Below are 20723 nucleotides of genomic sequence, written 5' to 3' on the forward strand. Positions count from 1 at the left end.
CAGATATCTAAGGCTGTGAAAAGATCAGACATCAATTATTAAAATGGCAACTCAATTGAGTCAGATAATTTTTTTCCTATTCAGAAAGATTTTGATTTTATGCTGTAACTAATCATATGCATGCAACAAATTGCCGGCATGATTCCTACAATTTTTAACCACTAGTTGTATTTTTGGATGTAAAGGAGAAAGACTTACATTTTGAAGCTGACTTCTCTTTTCTAGTGGGAATGTCAAGAAATCAGATTTTTTTTTAATGGTCTAAGTTTGCCACTACTTTCTGTGCAGTATTTTACATCAAAGTTGTAATATGTATCTTCAGAATTATTATACAAATTATTCTTCTTTATTTTTCAAAAAGAGCCTTTGCCATCCTTCTCATTTCTTTCCATTTTTTTTGTAGTTGCAATGACTTTTGGTGCTATACTTATCTATCAGCATATCTTAGCTAAATTGTACATCTATTCCTAAATAGAATATTTTTACTCTTTGTCCCAGAATTCATATTTGAACTTCAACATGTTAATCTTTAAAACAAAAAAACCCTGCACATTTATTTCAGATTCATTTTCACTAACAATATCCTTGCACAACCATAAAATAAACATGTTTTGTAAGAGGTGATTTTAAAAGGATCAAGAAAGGAAATGAAAATAGAAAACATTGCAAAGAAACTATGTGGAGAAAAAATTTCAATGAGAGTCCCTTACTTAATTAGGAAACAAGTGAACATTGGGAAACATGGCTGTGATGATTTCTTTTTTTCCCCCACCCAAAATTAATACATATTTTTCTCACCAACTCAAGCTGAGATGCAGAAACTGTAGAAACTGGCATAAAAATGCAATAGTAAGACTCGAATATAGATCAAGTCAGACGCATTTGTCAGTGGAAGAAACTGAAGGCAATGGCGAACTCTGCTGAGATCAATAAAACCACATCCCCCTTTCTTTCTCTTTGACAACAACTGCAAAAATGTTGATATAACAACACACTGCAGATGATTCATGGCTGGAAATTTAGACTTCAAATATATTTTTCAAAGCTACCTTTTTCATTACCTTTCAAACAAAAATTCAAAATGCGTTTCTACAAAGTTACTGGAATTTTGTTTGGAGTTGTAGGACAAAGAAAAGTAGAACTGTAGACTAAAAAATAATCTAAACTTAGTCTTGCAAAGATTGATTTGAGCTCATATCCTATGGATTTCCTGAAAAATGTGAGATCTCAGAGTCTTACAACTTTTCTTCTGAGGGGAAAAGAAATAAATTCACCTTCCATTTTATTTTGCCTGAGGTTTTGCTTAGAATTCTCTTGGAGATGGTTGGTGGGTTCTGGGGGTGGTGTTTTTTGGTTGGTTTTAATAAAATTGAAATTATCATAGGCATCTTAGACCACAGACTGCATTTTGATAGATGTCTGGATGGGGGGATTTCTTTTTGGTAGAGATTTTGATTTGTTATGTGAATGCCCACAGATCAAGATAAGGCCAAAAGAGATTTTCCAAAAGAAAAAGTGAAAAGTGGATATAAAACTCCTTCCTTCCTCCTCCCATTCAGAATTTAATGTATCGTGAGGCTATATAGGTTTTCTCCAAATCTGTGAGAAAGCTAGGAGGCTAAAGGGCGTCGTTTATGTACTGTTGGCAAATAATATGAAGTGGAACAAAGATATATCATAGTTTATAAAGAAATGATTGCTGCTTAATATAAAATAGGGTTAATACAGTCATAAATTATGACTTATGTTACTCATAACTGCTAATGAAAACACTTCCAAATTGAAGCTGAATACATCATGTAGAAAATTAAATGTCCTAACAACTATAAATCTTTAAATAAATTCTTTACTAAAAAAGAACAACCATATGCAAACCATGAACATCCAGAAAAGAATATGGTGTAAGACACAAATAATTATAATAAAAAGAACATATTGCAACTGTGAAGTATAACAAGGCAATAAACCAGGAATACAAGAGTGTTTAGTAGCATTACAGCTATGAAGACAGATATTAAAAACTGGCAGTTTAAAAAATAACCTCAATTAAAATCAAGTAAGACATGCATAAAACTAAAACATACTTTAAACAACCCAAAACTAATTTAAGTTTAGGATGGAGTTCACATCTGTGTAAAATACTGAATAACCCTGCAAGACATAATTTAATTTCAGATTCATAAACTTCTGAAGAAAATTTTCTTTTCCCTCTGTAATGCCTTGAGAGATCCAAATATCAGGTACTTTTAAAAGTGTTTCCTGGAAGATGAGAATCCTATAGACATTTCCTAATACTTCCCTATATAATTCCATCAGATGTGTGCAGACAGAAGGTACTTACCAGTGGAGACTAAAAAAAAAGCAGAAAAGTTTCACTATTTCTATGAGATCTAAAATTCTGTTCAAATTAAGAAGCAGTTACTATTAAATGAACAAATGTGTTTGTAGGATGTCATTTGTTTCTCTCCAAAAAATTCTCTCTTGAAATAGAAAAGAATATTAAAGTTCCCAGCACTGCTGTGAAAAGACATGCAAATCTGCCAGTACTGGCAGGTCACAAAGCAGGACACATTAGACTCCCTGTTATTCAGCTGCAGAGTTGTCTTGAGTTTATTTGGCATTTGTCAATTCCAGGAGTAGCTGCTAGATGTCTGGGAATCTGTTAAATCCCTGCCCAAACAGCAGGACTGGTAAGTCTACTCACGTAATCTAGTTTTATTGTTTTTAACTGTCTACTAAATATGAAGTATTTTTGCTGGAATATCTTACTTGGGATATTAGCATGTTACTGCTTAAATAATATGAAGAAGATCCCTAGAAAAGCAGGGCCTGACTTTTTAAACTCTTCTCTGAAGCAGGTTTAGGATAGTTTTCTAAAGTTGAAAATGTTTTATCATAACAGCAAGAGGGTCTCCTGTTCCTGTACAAAAGCCTGTGACTTTAAATGATTTAAAAACAGAAAGTTACCCATGGTTTTTAGGAATTCAGGAAGAACCCTGAATTAACTCTGTATACTTCATCAAAAGTCATACAGAATAAACTGCTTATGTCATAAGAAATGCAGATATTTGTTAGAAATCAATATAGTTATATAGGCTGAGTAGAAAGTAAATGACAACAGAGGACACAACCCAATACTAAGTGATCACTTACATGATAAAAGGAAAGAAGCCAACTCAGATTTGGGGCATGCTATTTTTCAATAATAAAAGTCAGTCAGGCTATAAATCACACATGTCATGATTTAGAATATTCAAAACACTTAGGTCACTGAGATGGCAACACTATCCATGGAAACCTGTTAACATTAACGCTTACAAAATCAGACCAGAGAGGAGACCTTCTCTACCTGAGTAGAAAATAGTTGTATTTTTTTTCTCATTATCTAGTTCCTGTACGAGCTCACAGAGCTTCCTAAATTTCATTAAAAAAAAAAAAGTACAGTGGCTTTTATGGTTTCTGCTTCACTTCCATACGTGCCAAATTCAGTTCAGTTCAGATGACAAAGTGGGGCAAACAGAAAGAAAAGAAGGTTTAAAAGAAAAGACAAACATAACACCATTGCATAGGTCTGGTGGGTTGTAGCTGACTCTTTGATGCAAACAGTGCCACAAAATGGACTGCATGGACAGAAGAAAAGCAACATTTACAATGGATCATACTGAAGTGGACCGGTCTACTCATGAGGAACAGGCAGCTCCAATTTTTGCCTGATCTTCCACATCAGCATCTGGACTAAGCAGGGGCAAATCTCTCAGCTTCACCCATGTTTAGATGGCTAGATGTTGGCCTTTCAAGTTCAGTAGTCATACCAACCTGTTATCCAATGCTGCGCCAACAGTGAAAAAAGTTTGTTTTTCTTGACTGTTTAGTTCTCATACTTAGGACAGAGAAGATAGACTTGGCTCTATAGTTACTAACATAAGTGTACAGAAATGCTAAAGATACAGTACCCAGCTATGTGGAGCGTAAGCACAGTGCAAGGCTGCTACAGGCACAACAGCTTCTGTAGCATGCTTTGCACTTCACAGTAAGGCTTGCTTTCATCGTAACAGTCAGAGCAGTGAAATTCTCAACTACAAAAAGATCACCCAATTTTTAAAACCACATTGCACTCGTCAACAACTTCCCTTGGTCTCCACCACTGTCCCTTCCCTGCCATCGCTGCTTCTCTTTGTTCCTCCATCTCCCTAAGTGGCCATCACCCATTCCCTGAGCAGATGCTTTGTTGGCATCCCACACCTGATATTGCTGCTCTCCTCACCCACGCTCCTCCCATCAGCACTGGCTTTCTTTCCTCCCCATGGAGGCACACTGCCATTTCACGTTGTCCATGCCTCCCTTCCTGTGCTAGATTCCCTCACAAACGAAGTGTATTTCAGGAATGTCCCGATACGCCAGTAAACTAAAATGTGTATGAAGAGGCCACTTCATCTGCGACGTTAGCAACTATCTTCTTTCCTTTGTGTATTTAAAGCAAAGAAAATGCAAAAAAAGCTGCAAAGAACATAATGTCATTCAAATGAAGCAATTCTGACAGACTAGCTTATAACGTCACATACTCACTGTTTTATTTTAAAAGCAGAAGATAAAAATATCTCTTTCTTAAGTAGTAATTTCTTTTTAAAAATGCTCTTTGGGAATCTCTCTCCCATCTATGCCAACCAATCAGCCAACATCGCTGATTTCAGCGTGCCAGCAGCACGTTCAGCACAGCTCATGATCCCACGCTACCCTCCACGTCATCGCAAGGGGACCACAACGCTGATCTGAGGAAGAACTTGAGGCGTGTTATGAGAAAGTTTTTAGATTAATACACACAACTGGAAGCTGTACTGTTTACAGATAGGAAAAAAAAAAAGAAACAGTCTGGGGTTAATGTCAGAAGTGATTTTGTTTTGTTTTGAAAGCATCTATTTTCAGAGTCCCTCTTACAACACTGATAAGGGAACACAAACTATCACTTTGGGGTGAAGAGTCATGCCTCCCCAGTGGTGCTGTTAAGCTCAAGCAGTACTCTCAGTTTACTTCTTAGGGAGGCATGATCTTCTCATCAAAACAACCAGCTGAGACCACCCCTTCTTGGCAAGCTCCACAGGAACAAATGGTTCTGTGGTGGCTACTGTAGCCTGAAAGATCCTGAAAAAAATGAAGCTGGTTCATTTGGCAGAAAGATGGAGCTCCTGGTGCTCCTGTATCCACACCAAGACACATTAAAGTTTCAAGTAATGATGCCCATCTTTTGCTAGAGTACAGAAGTGGTACTTCCCAGCTACTATCACCTGCTGCTCTTTGGAATAGAGCTATTTTATTCTCGCTTTGCCAAAAGCAAAATTGTTACAATGGTAAGAGAGTGCAAGTTTGTGTATTCCCAGGCTCCTGCAGAACCTGCTGCATAAATACAAGAAGATACTGGACAAAAGGAAACCTATGGCAATACAGCCAAGTGTCCCAATCAAATTACTTTCTATTTAGAACAGAAAATGCAACTCTGCCATAGGTGTGGCATAAAGACCCATAGACTCAACAGCATTTTGAGTAATGCCCAAACATAATAGATTTATTTTTATGCTGTTATCTGAAATACACCACTGAAGTAAAGGAAGCAATGGAGAAAGAGATTTTCATTTTCCCCAGACTGCTGAAGAAAACCCCAACACATAACAGAATAAGATTAACTTATACTCATGTAAAAACCCTCATGATTTAAGCGTTAATTGTTTGGTACAGCTGTGGTACTATGCAACATCCATGAGCACAACTCTGAAGGAATCCCTGTAGGGTAAAAGAATGCAGCTGCCTTTCTGAAAACATGATGAATTTGGTTTGATAAAGGATGCCAAAATTCAGGGTGGAGTCTTATTTTGAGCATGGGGGGACAGCAGAACACTGAACTCTCTGCTTTCTCCAAGTCCGGTCCTGCTCTGTTCCACAGGCAATTGGCCACTTCCTATATTTCTCTTAAATTCTTCTTGAGATTCTTGAAGAGTCTCATCAACAACCTTGAGACCTGTTTTTCAGGTGTGGAACATAGTCCTCTCCATGCTGTGGCCGAGAGCAAGGCTAGAAAGGACATAATGGATGAGTAGAGCTACTGTATCCTACTGAGACTGAGAAAAGCACGTTTTGGGTTTTTTTTAATTGAGATTATTTGCCAAATCCTCTGTGCCTCGAAGCACTCAAAGAGAAGTTCAGTTCCCCTGTGAACTGGAAACTAAGTTTGGAAGTGAATGTCCTTGCTTATACTTTTAATCATGGCTCAGGAGTCCAGCAGGATTCTAGCAGCTGTGTGGGGTCAGGATGCAACCTTCCTGAACCCTTCCTGTGACACAGATTACAGTGGGCTAGCAAGAAAAAAACCTTAATTTAATTAGAAAAAGTGCATGTTTTCTTGCATTTTTATGCTCTTTTTTTGTTTTCTAGTAGAAGGGCTGATACTTGCTACCTAAGTTTTTTTTTGTTTGTTTTACTAACCATAGATTAAATTTTTAAAAAAATAAATGTTTTTTTTTGCCAACCAAAATACACTGCATACTCACTTAAGCAATTCCACCAATTAACACATTTATTCTGAGCCTTAATTCTTAAATGTTATGGCAGAACACAGTAAATTACATTTCCTATTTACTGTAGAAGACTAATTTACTTACCCTTAATTTATATCTGTTTTCTTTTGGATACAAATTAGAATTTTATTAGAGTGCAGAAAAAACACAGCTTCAGAAACTGGTTTTAGTCAGTCAGCCAGTTAATCATACTAACTTTTAACAGAAAGAATGCATTTAACAGAATTTATCAAAACAGACTTTTCACATAATATTAACTGGTTTACTAACAAACACCTGCAGTTAATAGATTGAACCGACAGTTTTTAATCACCGTGTCCATAATCTTTTAGTTATGAGATTTGAAGTTTTGCTCTTGTTTTTTAAAGGAATACACTAGAAGTGAAACCTGCTTTTAGGATTGCTGTCTTTTTGTTTTCTGTTAACTTCCTAAAAGTTTCTCAACTTTGAACTAAACAGTTACTGAATTGAAGTAAACTGTAATGAGAAAATAATTTTGCTGCATTTGCAGAATGACAAGAGCTGTCCCAAGTAGATTAGCTGCTTCAAAAAACCTCTGGGTCCAGGTGCTCAGCCAGAGATATCTCCCGGCTTAATGGTTTGGCTTTCTGCAGAAGAAAATAAGACTGCCTGAAAAGATGAAGTGTGTGCACACTGGGCTCTTCAGCACTGTTTTTGAAACTTCCCAAATATTTCACATACAGAAGTGTAAAAGAAGCAGTGGCTAGCCATACCATACTACTACAATTATTTTCTACTTAAAAAAAACAAACAACAAACCCCCAAACTTTAATATTTAAATTCTATTATATTATATAATTTAAATTATATATTATATTAAATTACATTATAATATTTAATATGTTATGTTAAATTAGTATTTAATATTTTAAATATTTAAAAATAGAGATTACCAAATTGATGCAGGTCTTTCACAGCTTCCTATTTCCATAATTTTATTTGAATAACTATATTTTAAAGTGAAAATACATTTGATCTATTTTAAAAATCATTTTTACACTATACATTTTCATTAAATGCAAATTACAAAGGGAAAAGTAGACAGCAACAATCCAGCTACTCCAAATTTTAGGATCTGGGTCAATTCACAGAAGACTATACACAGACACTGATATCCAAAGGGAAACAGCAAAAATCAAGATGAAATAACAAATATTTTTAACAATATTTAATCTGAAGAAGTTTTCAAATTTTCAACTTTTCTTACAACTGTCACAAATAAAATTTACCATTATAAAACCAGTATTTTTTTAAGCTTTGTCTCCTAATTTCTTAGTTCTTGCATCTGTCAATACTAGTTTAAATAAGATATCAGAGTAGACAACATATTCTGAATTATTTATCAGATAAAAATGATCTAGGACCAACACTTTAGAATTAAAGTATTTATAAATGCAATTTACAACTGTTTCACTGTTCATAAACTTAATCCAGAACTCGAGGATTTATGTAAGTAAAAGAAAACCTAAAGAAAATTCATACTTCTCTATCTGCCAGTGATAGATCCCTAAAAAGCCTGTAATATTTAAAGATTGCCACTTGAGCTTTTTATCAGTACAGCAGATTTTTTGGTTTGCAGCTGTGTCACGACCACTGAGTAGCCTCAGTTCCTCACACTCAGTCATTTCATCTTACACTTTCTTCCCTATCCTCCAGTCCTCCTCCTCTGTCTTGGCAATACCCCCAACCTACAGCAACTCCAAGCTGTGTCAGCACCACCAGGTTTTTTTACCTGGCCATTACCGAAAATAAAACAACAGACCTATCTCAAATTGCCCCTTGGGATCTTCTAATTAGTAACATCTCTCTAACCAGACAGTCTCTCCCACAAACAAAACTCATTGCCCTTTCCCCATTAGTCAGTTCCTTAGACAGATAGTGTTTCTTATACTAACCCCCACCTAAATTAAATTTAATGCCCCACGTAGAGTGCTTTAAAGGCCTTGCTGAAATAGAAATAGGTTTGATCCGCTGCATTTCCTTGCCTACAGATTAAGTTATCTTATCAAAAAAGACATCAGATAACTCTGGTAGCAACCATTTTGGGGAAAACTGTGTTGCATTTTAAATCAAAACATTTGGCCACCAATTATCCTGGCCTGGCCTCTATTTTTGCTTCCTTCCCCTGTCCCCCTCTCCTCTATGGTTCAGGCTGACATTAAAATTTCCCAAAACGAGTGGACACAAGTACCAAACCTTGAGTAACAGATGCTGCTTATAATGAAACACCTTCCACCATACCTACTACAGCAAGGTCATTCATTTTTCTCAGTTAAAGGACAACAAGTACTATAATTTGATTAGATACCAAGGAAAGCAGTTCACAAAATGGGTGTTCTGGCATTCCAAACTGATCTTAGATACCTATCTAAAACTCTGCTTTGACACCTTCCTGACAGACTTCAAAAAATGGGGGCTTTGGGGGCTTGTTTTATGCTCCTCAACTTCCAGACAACCCAAATAACACAGAGAGAGCGTGCCAGCTCCTGCATGCCTACATCATGTGAGTATAGATGTGAACATAGATGCAGGAAAATTAATCCCAGCAGTGAACATGGTTTTGTTTCCCAAGTAGAAAGGAATTCACAGCTTCTAATGAATGAATGAGAGTAAATAATAATAAAAAATAATCCTCCTGGCCAAAATAAATAATTTTATGAAACAAACAGATGGAATTGTAAGGAGGAAACAAAACTCTCCTTTTAAGTCTTAAAAACAAAATTGCTTCTGTTGTCTTTGATCTGATTTAAGTTGTACTAAATGTCAACGAACATTGGAACAAATATTGCTAAATACTGTACTCAATGGATAAAAAGAAACATGAAAGTTTGGCCTTATTGTACATAACACATCACATAATGATCTCACCAAAGTTACCAGCTGGGGACTTGCAAACCACATTTACCAAATAAGGCAAAATGCTTCGTGCCTGAAATCTTTTCCCAGTTACCTCACCCGGCTTTTGCTCGCTTTTCTACAATAATTGCAGAGGTCATTTTTTTTAAACTCAGATGGAGTAAATCAACAGGCTATCCAATGCAAAGCTAGGTTTGTGTAGTCTCTGGAGAGAACTCAACTTTATTTAAACTGAGTGTGTACAGAAAAGGAAGAACTGAAATATGTGCAATAAAAACAGAAGAGCGAGTAGTATAAATTGAGAAGAGCAAGTGATGTAGATTTGTGTATTGCTGGTTTGATTACAAACACTAATGTTTTATGAGGAATGTTTCTCAAATTTGTTGGGTACCTTCAGGTTTTTGAAGTGCATGTGAAGAGTTGGTCTTTAATGTTATTCTTGTGACGTTCCAAAAACACTTGAACTCTGCACTCTGGGTTTATGCTGTCCTCGTATTTGAAATACAGCTTTGTAACATCAACAGGATATATTTTATCCTCCATATTCTCTTTGATTTCTGTGATCATATTTTTTGCTTAAACTTGATGTAGTTTTGAAGGAAAAATAAAATATTCTCATTCTCTGTATGAAACACAATAGGATAGTCCTACATAGTTCATCATGGTAGTAAAAGTCTTGCAGAGTTACTTATTATTAAAATAAAATGGTGATTGTGATAGTGAAAACTATCATTACTTTCTAACATTTTCTGTTGTTTTGTTTTTGTGGGGTTTTTTTTGTTTGTTTGTTTTTTCCTGCGTGTGTGTAGTGGCGCAGTGGGGTGCATTGCTTGTTTTTACCTCCAGCTGAATTTTATCTGGTGTTTTAGAAAAGAAAGAAAAAAGCCCAGTAAATGCTTTTAAGCACTCTCTCTCATAATTTTCCCATCACCAAAATCCGACAGTAGTACCTAATATAATTTCCTATTATGTATATTGATAACACAACTATCTAATAATCTCTGTGAAAACCTTCATTAATGGCAGATAAATAACTAGCAAGCTCAACTCATCCCATATTTGCAAGAGTTCATAAATGCTCAAGGACTGAGCCCAGTGAACAGAAGTGGAGGTAAGCGATCTGACCATGTTCTCTACTTTACTAACAATGAGTTTCAGAAAGCCCAGATTTCTACTCTATTTCATACTGGTCTCATAATTCCTAGATCACGTTGCTATTTTGTAATTACTAGAAAAACAGTATTAAATGTAATTAATCTCTCACTTCTTTATGTTGATCCCATTTAGTTAAAGGCCAACTGTAGTTGCTTCTGCTGATAAAAATCAATTCAGAGAGAATGTTTGTTTCACAATCTGGGTTACACAGGAGGTCTGAATCTCTCATTTTTGAGCTTGACAGTTGAACTCCATGAGCAGTGCAAGAAAAGACAAGTTTATTTGTGTATTGGTTTTATGTGGCAAGGTTTTGGTAGCGAGGGGGGTTACAGGGGTGGCTCCTGTAAGAAGCTTCTGGAAGCTTCCCCTGTGTTCGAGAGAGAGCGAGCCCACACCAGCCGGCTCTAAGACGGACCCGCCGCTGGCCAAGGCCGAGCCAATCAGTGATAGTGGTAACGCCTCTGTGATAACATTTTTAAGAAGGAAAAAAAAGTTGGGACGGGAAGAAAACAGCCACCGGAGAGAGGAGTGAGAACATGTAAGAGAAACAAGCCTGCGGACACCAAGGTCAGTGCAGAAGGAGGGGGAGGAGATGCTCCAGGCGCCGGAGCGAAGATTCCCCTGCAGCCCGTGGTGAAGACCCTGGTGAGGCAGGCTGTCCCCCTGCAGTCCAGGGAGGTCCACGGGGGAGCAGATCTCCACCTGCAGCCCGGGGAGGACCCCACGCCGGAGCAGGTGGGTTCCCGAAGGAGGCTGTGACCCCGTGGGAAGCCCGCGCTGGAGCAGGCTCCTGGCAGGACCTGCGGATCTGTGGAGAGAGGAGCCCACGGAGCAGGTTTTCTGGCAGGACTTGTGACCCCATGGGGGACCCACGCTGGAGCAGTCTGTGCCTGAAGGACTGCACACCGTGGAAAGGACCCATGCTGGAGCAGTTCATGAAGAACTGCAGCCCGTGGGAATGGCCCACGTTGGAGAAAGTTCGTGGAGGACTGTCTCCCGTGGGTGGGACCCCACGTTGGAGCAGGGGAAGAGTGTGATGAGCCCTCGCCCTGAGGAGGTGAAGCGGCAGAAAATAACATGTGATGACCGTAAACCCCATCCCTGTCCCCCTTGTGCCGCTGGGGGGGCTTGGTGGAGAAATTTGGGAGTGAAGTTGTGCCCGGGAAGAAGGGAGGGGTGGAGGGAAGGTGTTCTGAGATTTCGTTTTATTTGTCATTTACCTTACTCTGGCTGATTTGTAATAAAAAGTGAGCTAATTTTCCCTAAGCTGAGTCTGTTTTGCCCGTGATGGTAATTAGTGAATGATCTCTCCTGTCCTTATCTCGACCCGCAAGCTTTTTGTTATATTTTTCTCTCCCCTGTCCAGCTGAGGAGGGGGAGTGATAGAACGGCTTTGGTGGGCACCTGGCATCCAGCCAGGGTCAACCCATCACAATTTGACATTTTATAAAACAATGAGCTGGGAGAACTCTCTATATGGTATCAATGTGTCAAGCCAGTACCCTGGACTGCCCAAAACTCACATAGCACTGCATAATAAGTGCATTAGACACTGGAATAAGACTTAGCCGAGACAGGCTCTCTTCTGAACTCATTCAGTACACTCTTGTGTGACCACAGACAAGTCAAAATGATCACTGTTACCACAAATTATATAAGATGGGCAAATGCCCATATTTTATCTGGAAGGGATATGGAAAAGAAATCAGCTGTTATGATATACTGAACAGAGAGGACTCAACCTGTCCTATAGTGTCCTTTATTTAATGTTAAATACTTGCTGATTCAAAAAAACAAAGGAGTCATACTGAGTAATATATTCAAAGGAGACATGAGTGTCTTATACAGTTGTGCAGAGAGCTCTGTGAACTGCTTGTGGATCATCTCTCTGATGTACCAGGATAGTCAATGGTACAGCGTGTTACGCTTTCAGACAGGGCCCTCTGAAGAGAATGACATCCCTTAAACAACAGCAATATGAAATGAAATGGTAACACAAAAAGACCTGAACAATGCAACTAAAACCTATTGAAAACTAAAAATAATTTTGTGCTGGGATTAAATTCCGATTTGTGCAGCACGGTAAATAAACTCCCAGCCCTGCATCTCACAGCAGCATAGGGGTGGGACAAGAGAAGAATGCAGTTGTACACAAAAACATATCAAGTAAGAGGGTAAAGAACATCTACTTCAGAAAAATCTAACCTCAAGTTCACAGTAAAAATTCTTCTCAAACATTTACTCAGTTCCTGTGCGGAAGCAGTCTCATCTGTTTGCTACACATTCACAATAGCACTATAAAAAGCATAAAACTTCAGTCTCTCTTTCCAATAGCTCTGTTCTGAGGTTGGTTGAGCACAAGCGCAACCTCAGCTACAACATCAGAGATGTTTCATGTACCCGTTTAACCTTACAATTGGAAAATTTCCCAGAAAATTTTATGAGCGCTAATACAAGATGCAAAATGCTTCAGAATTAGCATATTTATGTAGACAGAAGGAACTGTTGCTAACCATACTTCTAATTGACTACCACAGCCTTTATCCATCTCTCCGAGATTGTGATCAAAGCAGTCACTGATAACCACTTAAGACTCCAAGATCAGACGGAAAATAGCTCTTCTAGACTAACAGTTCATTCCAACACCTTTTTCCCCAATATATCTGATTTCCTGGGCTGACTACTGAACCCTGCTATAGACAACCTGTACTGTTCCTCTAACACAGATGTAACACTTAACACCAAAGAACTGGCTTAAATCACCAACTGGAGCACTTCCACCATGGGAAAATCTCTGGGCAATATGAAGATGAATACTATGGCAAACTGAGTATGAATCACTGCATTGCATCAGCCATGTAAAGTGGAGCGGGAAAGAAGAGATGGAGACAGAGTATGCCTAAAGCACACTGACTTCTTTCGGTCTTTATACAATAGCCACTTGAGGGCCATTGCACCCATAGCAGCTGTGTGAACCCTCTTTGTGGTTCTGGGTTAACCCAAGACGCAACATAACATAAATGCAGACATCAGAAGATGAACACAACACCAGATGGTAAGAATGTGCAACAGTAGCAAGAGCTGTACCCTATGCATATAATCAGTCTTTAAACTCCATTTCTAAATCATCTCCTTCTTTGAAGCAAAGAATTATAATTTACTAACACATTAACGAGGATGGCATCAAGTATGTCTGAATACAAAATGCCTGTTTTCAGTCCAGCCTTCAAAATACACTGATAAACTCAAATAAACATGAAATGAAAAAGAACTGTTTCCACAGCTACTTACTTTTGCTGCTCCTATTTGCTCTTTACGAAACTTCTCCAGCGGTGCTATTAGCACATCATTAGCATTCTGGATCTGCAAAGTTAAACATACAGCATATCTTTTTAATACAGAGTATTTGCAGAAATTAGAGTCATTGTAACTCTGTCAGTGTACAAGACTGAAAAATTCATGTCTGTAACATTCTGGTAAGAGCATATGGGAGTCAAATAATTATGTCTTCTTTAAATAAAACATACAACACACATGTTCACTAGTCTATTATGGAAGACTTCCATGAATAACTAAAGCAACTGTAACAAATGACATAGTAAGTTTATCTGCAATATATAGAAGAGTTTTCTGGTATTTTACTCCATTTCTTCCATCTTTCCTAAAACCAGAATTGAAAACAAAAACTTCCAGGAACATGTTTTGGCAGAACAGAGAAGAAAAACATAGTAGCACTGCCTAAAAAAGCCTGTGTTTACAGAATATCAACCTTTGACAGCTGAATCTTTTCACCTATCTCTTTGGATTATATACCTAGTTATACGGAACAGAGGAGAATAGGCAGAGAACTCTAGACAGAAAAGTGGACAATTTACAAAATACAAAACTAGATTGGATTCCTTCACTTTTCTAGTTTTTAAACTAATTTAAGATGTCCTGGAGCTATTTTTATCACTTTAACCTAAACCAGTGTTCCTAATGAATCAGTTTTCCCCTCATGGCCTCTGTTTATTTAGTGTAAAACCAGTCCTGGGAACCCCTCTCTGAAGACCATTCCCTGCAGACACCACCTGAAGTGGTCCCTAGTCATTTGGGCTGGAAACACACATGCACGCATACAAATGCCAGCCATGCCATTGTGCCACTCAACAAAAAAAGGCGGCATGATTTCACCATGTGCCTTTTAGAGACAGGCAGAAAAACCAAATAAAAACTGCCAACACATCAGAAATAAAGCATAATAAAACACATTACAATATTCTATTATACTAACTACAGGCGAAATTTTAGTTTTTCTGCATGAATAGTTTTTTTTCTCCTCACCAGTCCAGCTTTACCATACTCATCACATTCCGCATTTGGGCTTTGGCAGGTTTGGAGGTCTGGGCAAAGCTAACATATACCTAAGCCAAATGAGAATGAATACAGCTCTTGTGACTCTTCCATAACAATAATTGATAAGTTACATTGTCAGTTGAGCAGGAAAACTTCCCAAAAGGCTGTAATAATAAACATATAGAATAAACCCATTGAAACACAAACACATTTTCTTTCCTCCCAAACCTAACATTACAATTCCAAAGACCACAGAATCGCCACATCTCTCAGTAGGGCAAAGTTTCAGGAAAAATTGAGACTCTCTTTGACATTCTAATGTAATAAAGTCCAAGACAGCAAAGGCAACACTTGGCATGCTCAATCATGCAGTGATCAAAATGTGTTACATTTAAAAATAAAAATCAGGCAGAGATGATGAGGAGGAGCTTTTTCACTGCATTCACTGAGCTTTCACTGCATTCAACATCCTCCATCAGTTCGACTGGAACAGATTACAAAGCTATGTTTTTCTCCAGGTTGACATTCCCCCCCAAATATATAGATTCTTAGGCAACATCTAGCAATCTAACTAAGACTCAACACTTTCTACAAGGCAAAATGCATGCACTTAACAAAAGATAATCTCTATCCCAAGGATCACCAAGGAAGGCAGATTAAAATTAACAGGGGTGCAAAACTGTGAAATGACTTGCCCACAGTCAGGCAGAATTGCAGTGCGTACACCTGGAAGCAGTAGGTGGAAGTTTTCATAGCTCCCAGAGCATGTACACGGCTTTTGGCACATACAGAATCACAAAGGCTTGCTGGACTCACTGGTACAGAAGTGTGGATGCATCTTTTCTTTCCTGTACAAAAGCAAGTTCTATCTCTGCCTTTTAGATTCATTGCTATATACAGCATCAATATACTAAATACCTCACAGTTCAATTAAAAGAGACTTTCTTATTATTGAAGTAGTTACTACTGATACCAGCAGTTGTTGCTAGTCCTGTTACTAGCTGTTGCCAGTGAAACTAACTCCATGTGGAGCTAAATATGGCTTTTACCTTCACTCAACGCTATCATGTTTTTAGGCAGCCTCCACGCCACACCAGGAGACCTCACTTCATATTGCCCTTGACAGCCTTAAAGTGACTGAAACTCAACTAGCTACCCATCTCACTCCGTTGCTGCAAAGCAAACGAAATATCTTGGAAAAAAAGAACCCTGCTTCAAACACTGTGTACGAACATATTCATAGGAAGCATATGGCACTGAGAGGAGTCATATGGGAAGTAAGTGGCTTTGCTGGGCTGAAGCACAATGTTATTCACTCCCACAGTTACATATGCAACTAGGAATGGACAGTGCGTATCTGAAGGCTAATTAAAAGATGTCACGTACTTCATCTAGACAGGGTCTGTGCCTCTGAATAGATCTGCTGAGCCACAACAACAGAACATGCTGCAAGCTCATCCCTGGACTGAAATCTTCTACTGACAAGAAGATCTACTGATGTGGCAATTCACCTCCCAGCAAAATTAGGAGCTAGGCGAGTAATTGGTATTGGCTTTGGGGAGGGAGAACATGCCAGCAAAGTACCAGAGGGAATCCCGGCAGACACATTTCAACAGCCAGTATTAAAAGACACAGAATGCTCTGCTGTGAAAAGACTCCTGTCGATTTCCACCAGGTTGTGCCTAGCTTTTGGAAACTGAAAATTATAGAGAAATAAGAATTTTTGCCTCACATATGCATTTATTCCTTTCCTTTCATTCCTGCTTCCTATCACCGCAATTACAGCGTCCTTGTTAATGGTTACAAATTGGCATACAGCTCCCCCCTTCCCCCCAAAGTAGGAATCTAATCCTCCCACAACCATTTCTGTAGAAATCTGATTGCTTTAGATAATCTGAAATTTTCACTGTGTGGTCCTAATAGAGTACATTTCTTCCTGCCAAGATGATAATCCCTCTCCTGCTCAGTTATTGTGCTAGGCTGAAATCATAGACACTTGGAACAGGCAAACAATATCAAAAAGACTGTAACAGTTTCTGTAAATAGCAACTTCAGAAATCCATGTTGTGTTTAAAATACAGATCTTATCCTTAAAATCTTATTCAGATTAGTCACACCTTTACAGAAGTTATACTTCTTTTGATCCAATAGTTATTGAATGCTACACAGTTCCAGCTCCCAGCATGGCTAATATGTGGCAGTCAATCAAATAATGTGATTATTCCTCTTGTTTGGCAAAAGCACTGGTCTTCCTCCACAAAGAGAATGAAGGAAAAAAAAAAAAGGAATCACGCAGTTTTAACTTAGTGTCAAGCTCATCAGTCTTTTTTAAATTAAAATGCTAGACAAGTATTAGGCAGACATAATAGGAAAATATTACTTTGACAATTGAGAGACCTATATTAGATCTAGTAAAAAAGAAACACATTTTTCTAAAGAACTTAATCAACTTTTTAACTTTGGTATGTATAACTCTCTCTATTTAGCATTACTGACAAAAATACCATTAAAATAAGTACCACCAAAATCACACTGAATTTGTAAAAAATACTTTAAAAAGAAACATTTAAAAATTGAAAATACTTTTTCTAAGTCAGCTTTGACAAGTTATGAGGTCATTCTCTGTTTGCATAACTGCAACAATTCAGTAAGCTGTGACAGCCTTTGAGCCAACATGGTAAAGCACCTTAAGCTGTCTTTTCTGATTCATGATCTTCTACCTTTCCAACCCACCCTCCTTCCTTCCAGAAGTTAGTTGTGAAATTAAATCAATGTACCAATAAAGAGATTAAACTGTGGGTTTGGCACCCCACAGAGAAACTCCACATCTATACTTGGGAGACATTTTTGACTAGCAATTTTTAAACTTTTCTTTTTTACTGAAAGTTTCATTCATCAGTAGAATGAAGAAAAAAATTCAACATCAACTAACATAACCTTATGAGATAAGTAATTATTACACTATGTTAGAAAGGGAAGAATAAAATTTTTGCAAACATATCTGAACATTTCCATTTTTAGATTTTCTTAAATTTAAGTCAATGTTAATTTTTTGAATCAGTTCTCTAATTAGTTATCTAACCCTGAATTTGGGATAGTGTATGATATGCAGACTGTACATGCATCATTCTTCTTCAACTTATTTTACTTAGGTAAGACCAGGGGATATAAACAGAAATTTAACTAAAATATTGATGCAGCTGCTTATTCATTATTAAATACTAACAATATAGACACATAAATTTTAAGCCATGAAGCACTTTAAAAGCTTTGAGCTTCACCTGGCAATCTACAATGTTGAATTGCAGTAACAAGAACAGTTAACACCTTTTGAGCTTTATATTTTTATTTGTAGGGCTAAGGACTAGGTAAGTCACAGAGAGAATTAAGTTAACAGGATTCCCAATTGCCAGAAGATGACAGCAACAATATCAAGTGAGACACTTTTGCAGTGACAGAATTAGGAATATAATCAAGCTTATCTGCATTTTAGTAAAATGCTTTAACTATGAAAAACTTTTGTTTTATATATTGTATCTAAGAAAGACATTTTTTGTTCCATATCTGTTGCGAGTACTTTTCCCTGCAACATGGAATTATCACACCTGCATATGGTAAATAAAACTCATTTCCCTGAAATACTGAATGACTCACAAATTCTGAATGCTGACAAACACTAATTTGCTTCATGTTGGTATAAGATTTCTAGAAAATACCAATTAAATTCATTCAAAGAAGGTAACAAATCTCATAGCTAATATATTCACAGTAATGCATTTCTAATGTAGAAACATATTGGTCTGCTAGACAAAAAGAAATAATTTAATTTTAAATCCTTCACCTAACATCTGATCTGTCAGAAAAAAACACAGTCTGTGGCCTGTATCAACAGGTCCTAATCAATACAACTTGAAATACAACAGCAGAGACCAAATACATTCAACCAGACATTTATGTAACGTAGTTATGTATCAGGTTTACATGCTACAAAGAATATAAACATGTAATGATAAAACATTAGTCATGGATTTAAGTCCTCAGTTTCTATTTTAAAAGTTAAAAAGTGTAAAAATTACATAAAGTTAATAATGTGAATTTTAGTGCCTGTAACTACTTGACCTTAGTAGGACAAATATTTTTACAGCTTTGTAGAGAAAGCTCTACACAGACAAATCACACATTTAGAAAAAAAAAAAAATTAATATACTTGAAGTTTATCTTAATCCCTCTCACATATACAAAAAAAGATGACATCAACCAATATACAAGCCTGTGTTAATTTTCTGAAAATATCTCTACCAGTGCCAGTTATTTCAAGCAGTGTTGAAATTCAGATATGTTAAAGCAGGTTCAGAAGATTAGAAAGTTTTAACTACGGACTAGTAAAAACATAGGTTGGACACTTCCATGTACAAAGTGTAATGCAATATTCAGCTTCTTAGCAAAAACCTAGTGTTGTATCAAGTGGTCTTAATACATTGTCACAAGGGGATGCTTATAAATCACATGCCAATCAAGATTGGGAGTAGTAATATATGGCTGAATAAATTATTTTTCTCTAAGTTCTTTTCAAGTGAATGTTATTTTTTAATTTTCTATATTGCATAGCTTATGTTTAAAAATAAATTATTATAGTGTCATACTTGCAATGACTGTTTCTTGAAATAGTCAAAAATATGACACAGGAGAATATGCACAAAGGCTGCCTTCAGCACAGAAAGGCCAGTCTCCTTACAAAGTCCTCATGAAACATTAGAGGAAGAAGCACTCCTCTGAAGAATAATATAGAGGAGGAACTGAACTTCAGATTTTAGGTATCTTCAAGGAGTTTCTCTTTCCTACTGATTACAGAGCAAGCAGAAGAAAAATCAGCTACCCTTGGATAAAGTCGGTCTTCGTGAATATTCCTGCTTCAGATTCTACCATCAACTTCTTAAACCTAAACATTTTTATTCCAAAAAGTACACATTGATACGAGGTGTATATAAACACAGAAAAAAAATGGTATGTACACATAATACTCTAAACTTAACATTGCAATCATAATTTCAGGTTTTGTGTATCTTGACTTTGCAATTAATTGGTAGGGGTCTTGGTAAATAAAGGCTTTCTGATACATTTTTCCCTCAGAACATCTAATTATGGATGAGTGGATAAAGTAGATTTGAAAGCTTTATCTTTCCAAGTATTTACGATCAGATTCTGTCCTGTTTTTTTTTCATGTTCAGAAGTGTTTACTATTCTGGAAATACTGATTTTCAGAGAGATTAAGTAAGATAGGGGTTTCATTGGAAGCATCCATATTTCAGAGACAAATGTCCTACAGAAAGAATGGTCTGTCTTTTTATCTCTGTATCCTCTAATGATGCCATAGTACTTTAATGTTTGGATATCAACTCCTGTCCTGCTCCCATCAATGCCTCTTTCTATTTCCAGGCTATGAAAAATTGACAAAGTTAGAGACAAGTACAGATGCTGTATCCAATTCTGTATGAACCAGGGGATCCTGAACTTCCCCTTCATCTGGTAAGTGATATTCTTTAAGGTTCATCTGAAAAGAAACTGGTGGCATACACAGTTTTTTGAGTGATGCTGAGACAGAGCCAAGTGCTACTAGAGAGCACACAAGCTCATTTATGGAGAACTACATCTGATCTCAAAAAGTAGATTGTTGGTGAGACTGTAAGGTCTGAGACAGTTTAGGATACTTTTGATGGAATTTTGACAATCCCATATCCTGACCAAAACCAGATTCTCCTGCAAAGCTCAAATCTTTCTAGCACAAAAAAA

At 37.2% G+C, this 20723-nt stretch overlaps 1 protein-coding gene across 1 annotated transcript in view; it reads right to left on the bottom strand.

Annotated features, from left to right (window-relative positions):
• The window catches only part of ARHGAP42 (Rho GTPase activating protein 42), a 167928-nt gene that overhangs the window by 63940 nt on the left and 83265 nt on the right, over positions 1-20723 (bottom strand). The window contains exon 4 of the mRNA XM_069808326.1: positions 13890-13961. Within this exon, the coding sequence (XP_069664427.1) occupies positions 13890-13961 (72 nt within the window). The remainder of the gene's footprint in view (positions 1-13889; positions 13962-20723) is intronic.

This window comes from Haliaeetus albicilla, chromosome 20 (assembly GCF_947461875.1).
Source record: "Haliaeetus albicilla chromosome 20, bHalAlb1.1, whole genome shotgun sequence".
NCBI classification, from domain to species: Eukaryota; Metazoa; Chordata; class Aves; order Accipitriformes; family Accipitridae; genus Haliaeetus; species Haliaeetus albicilla.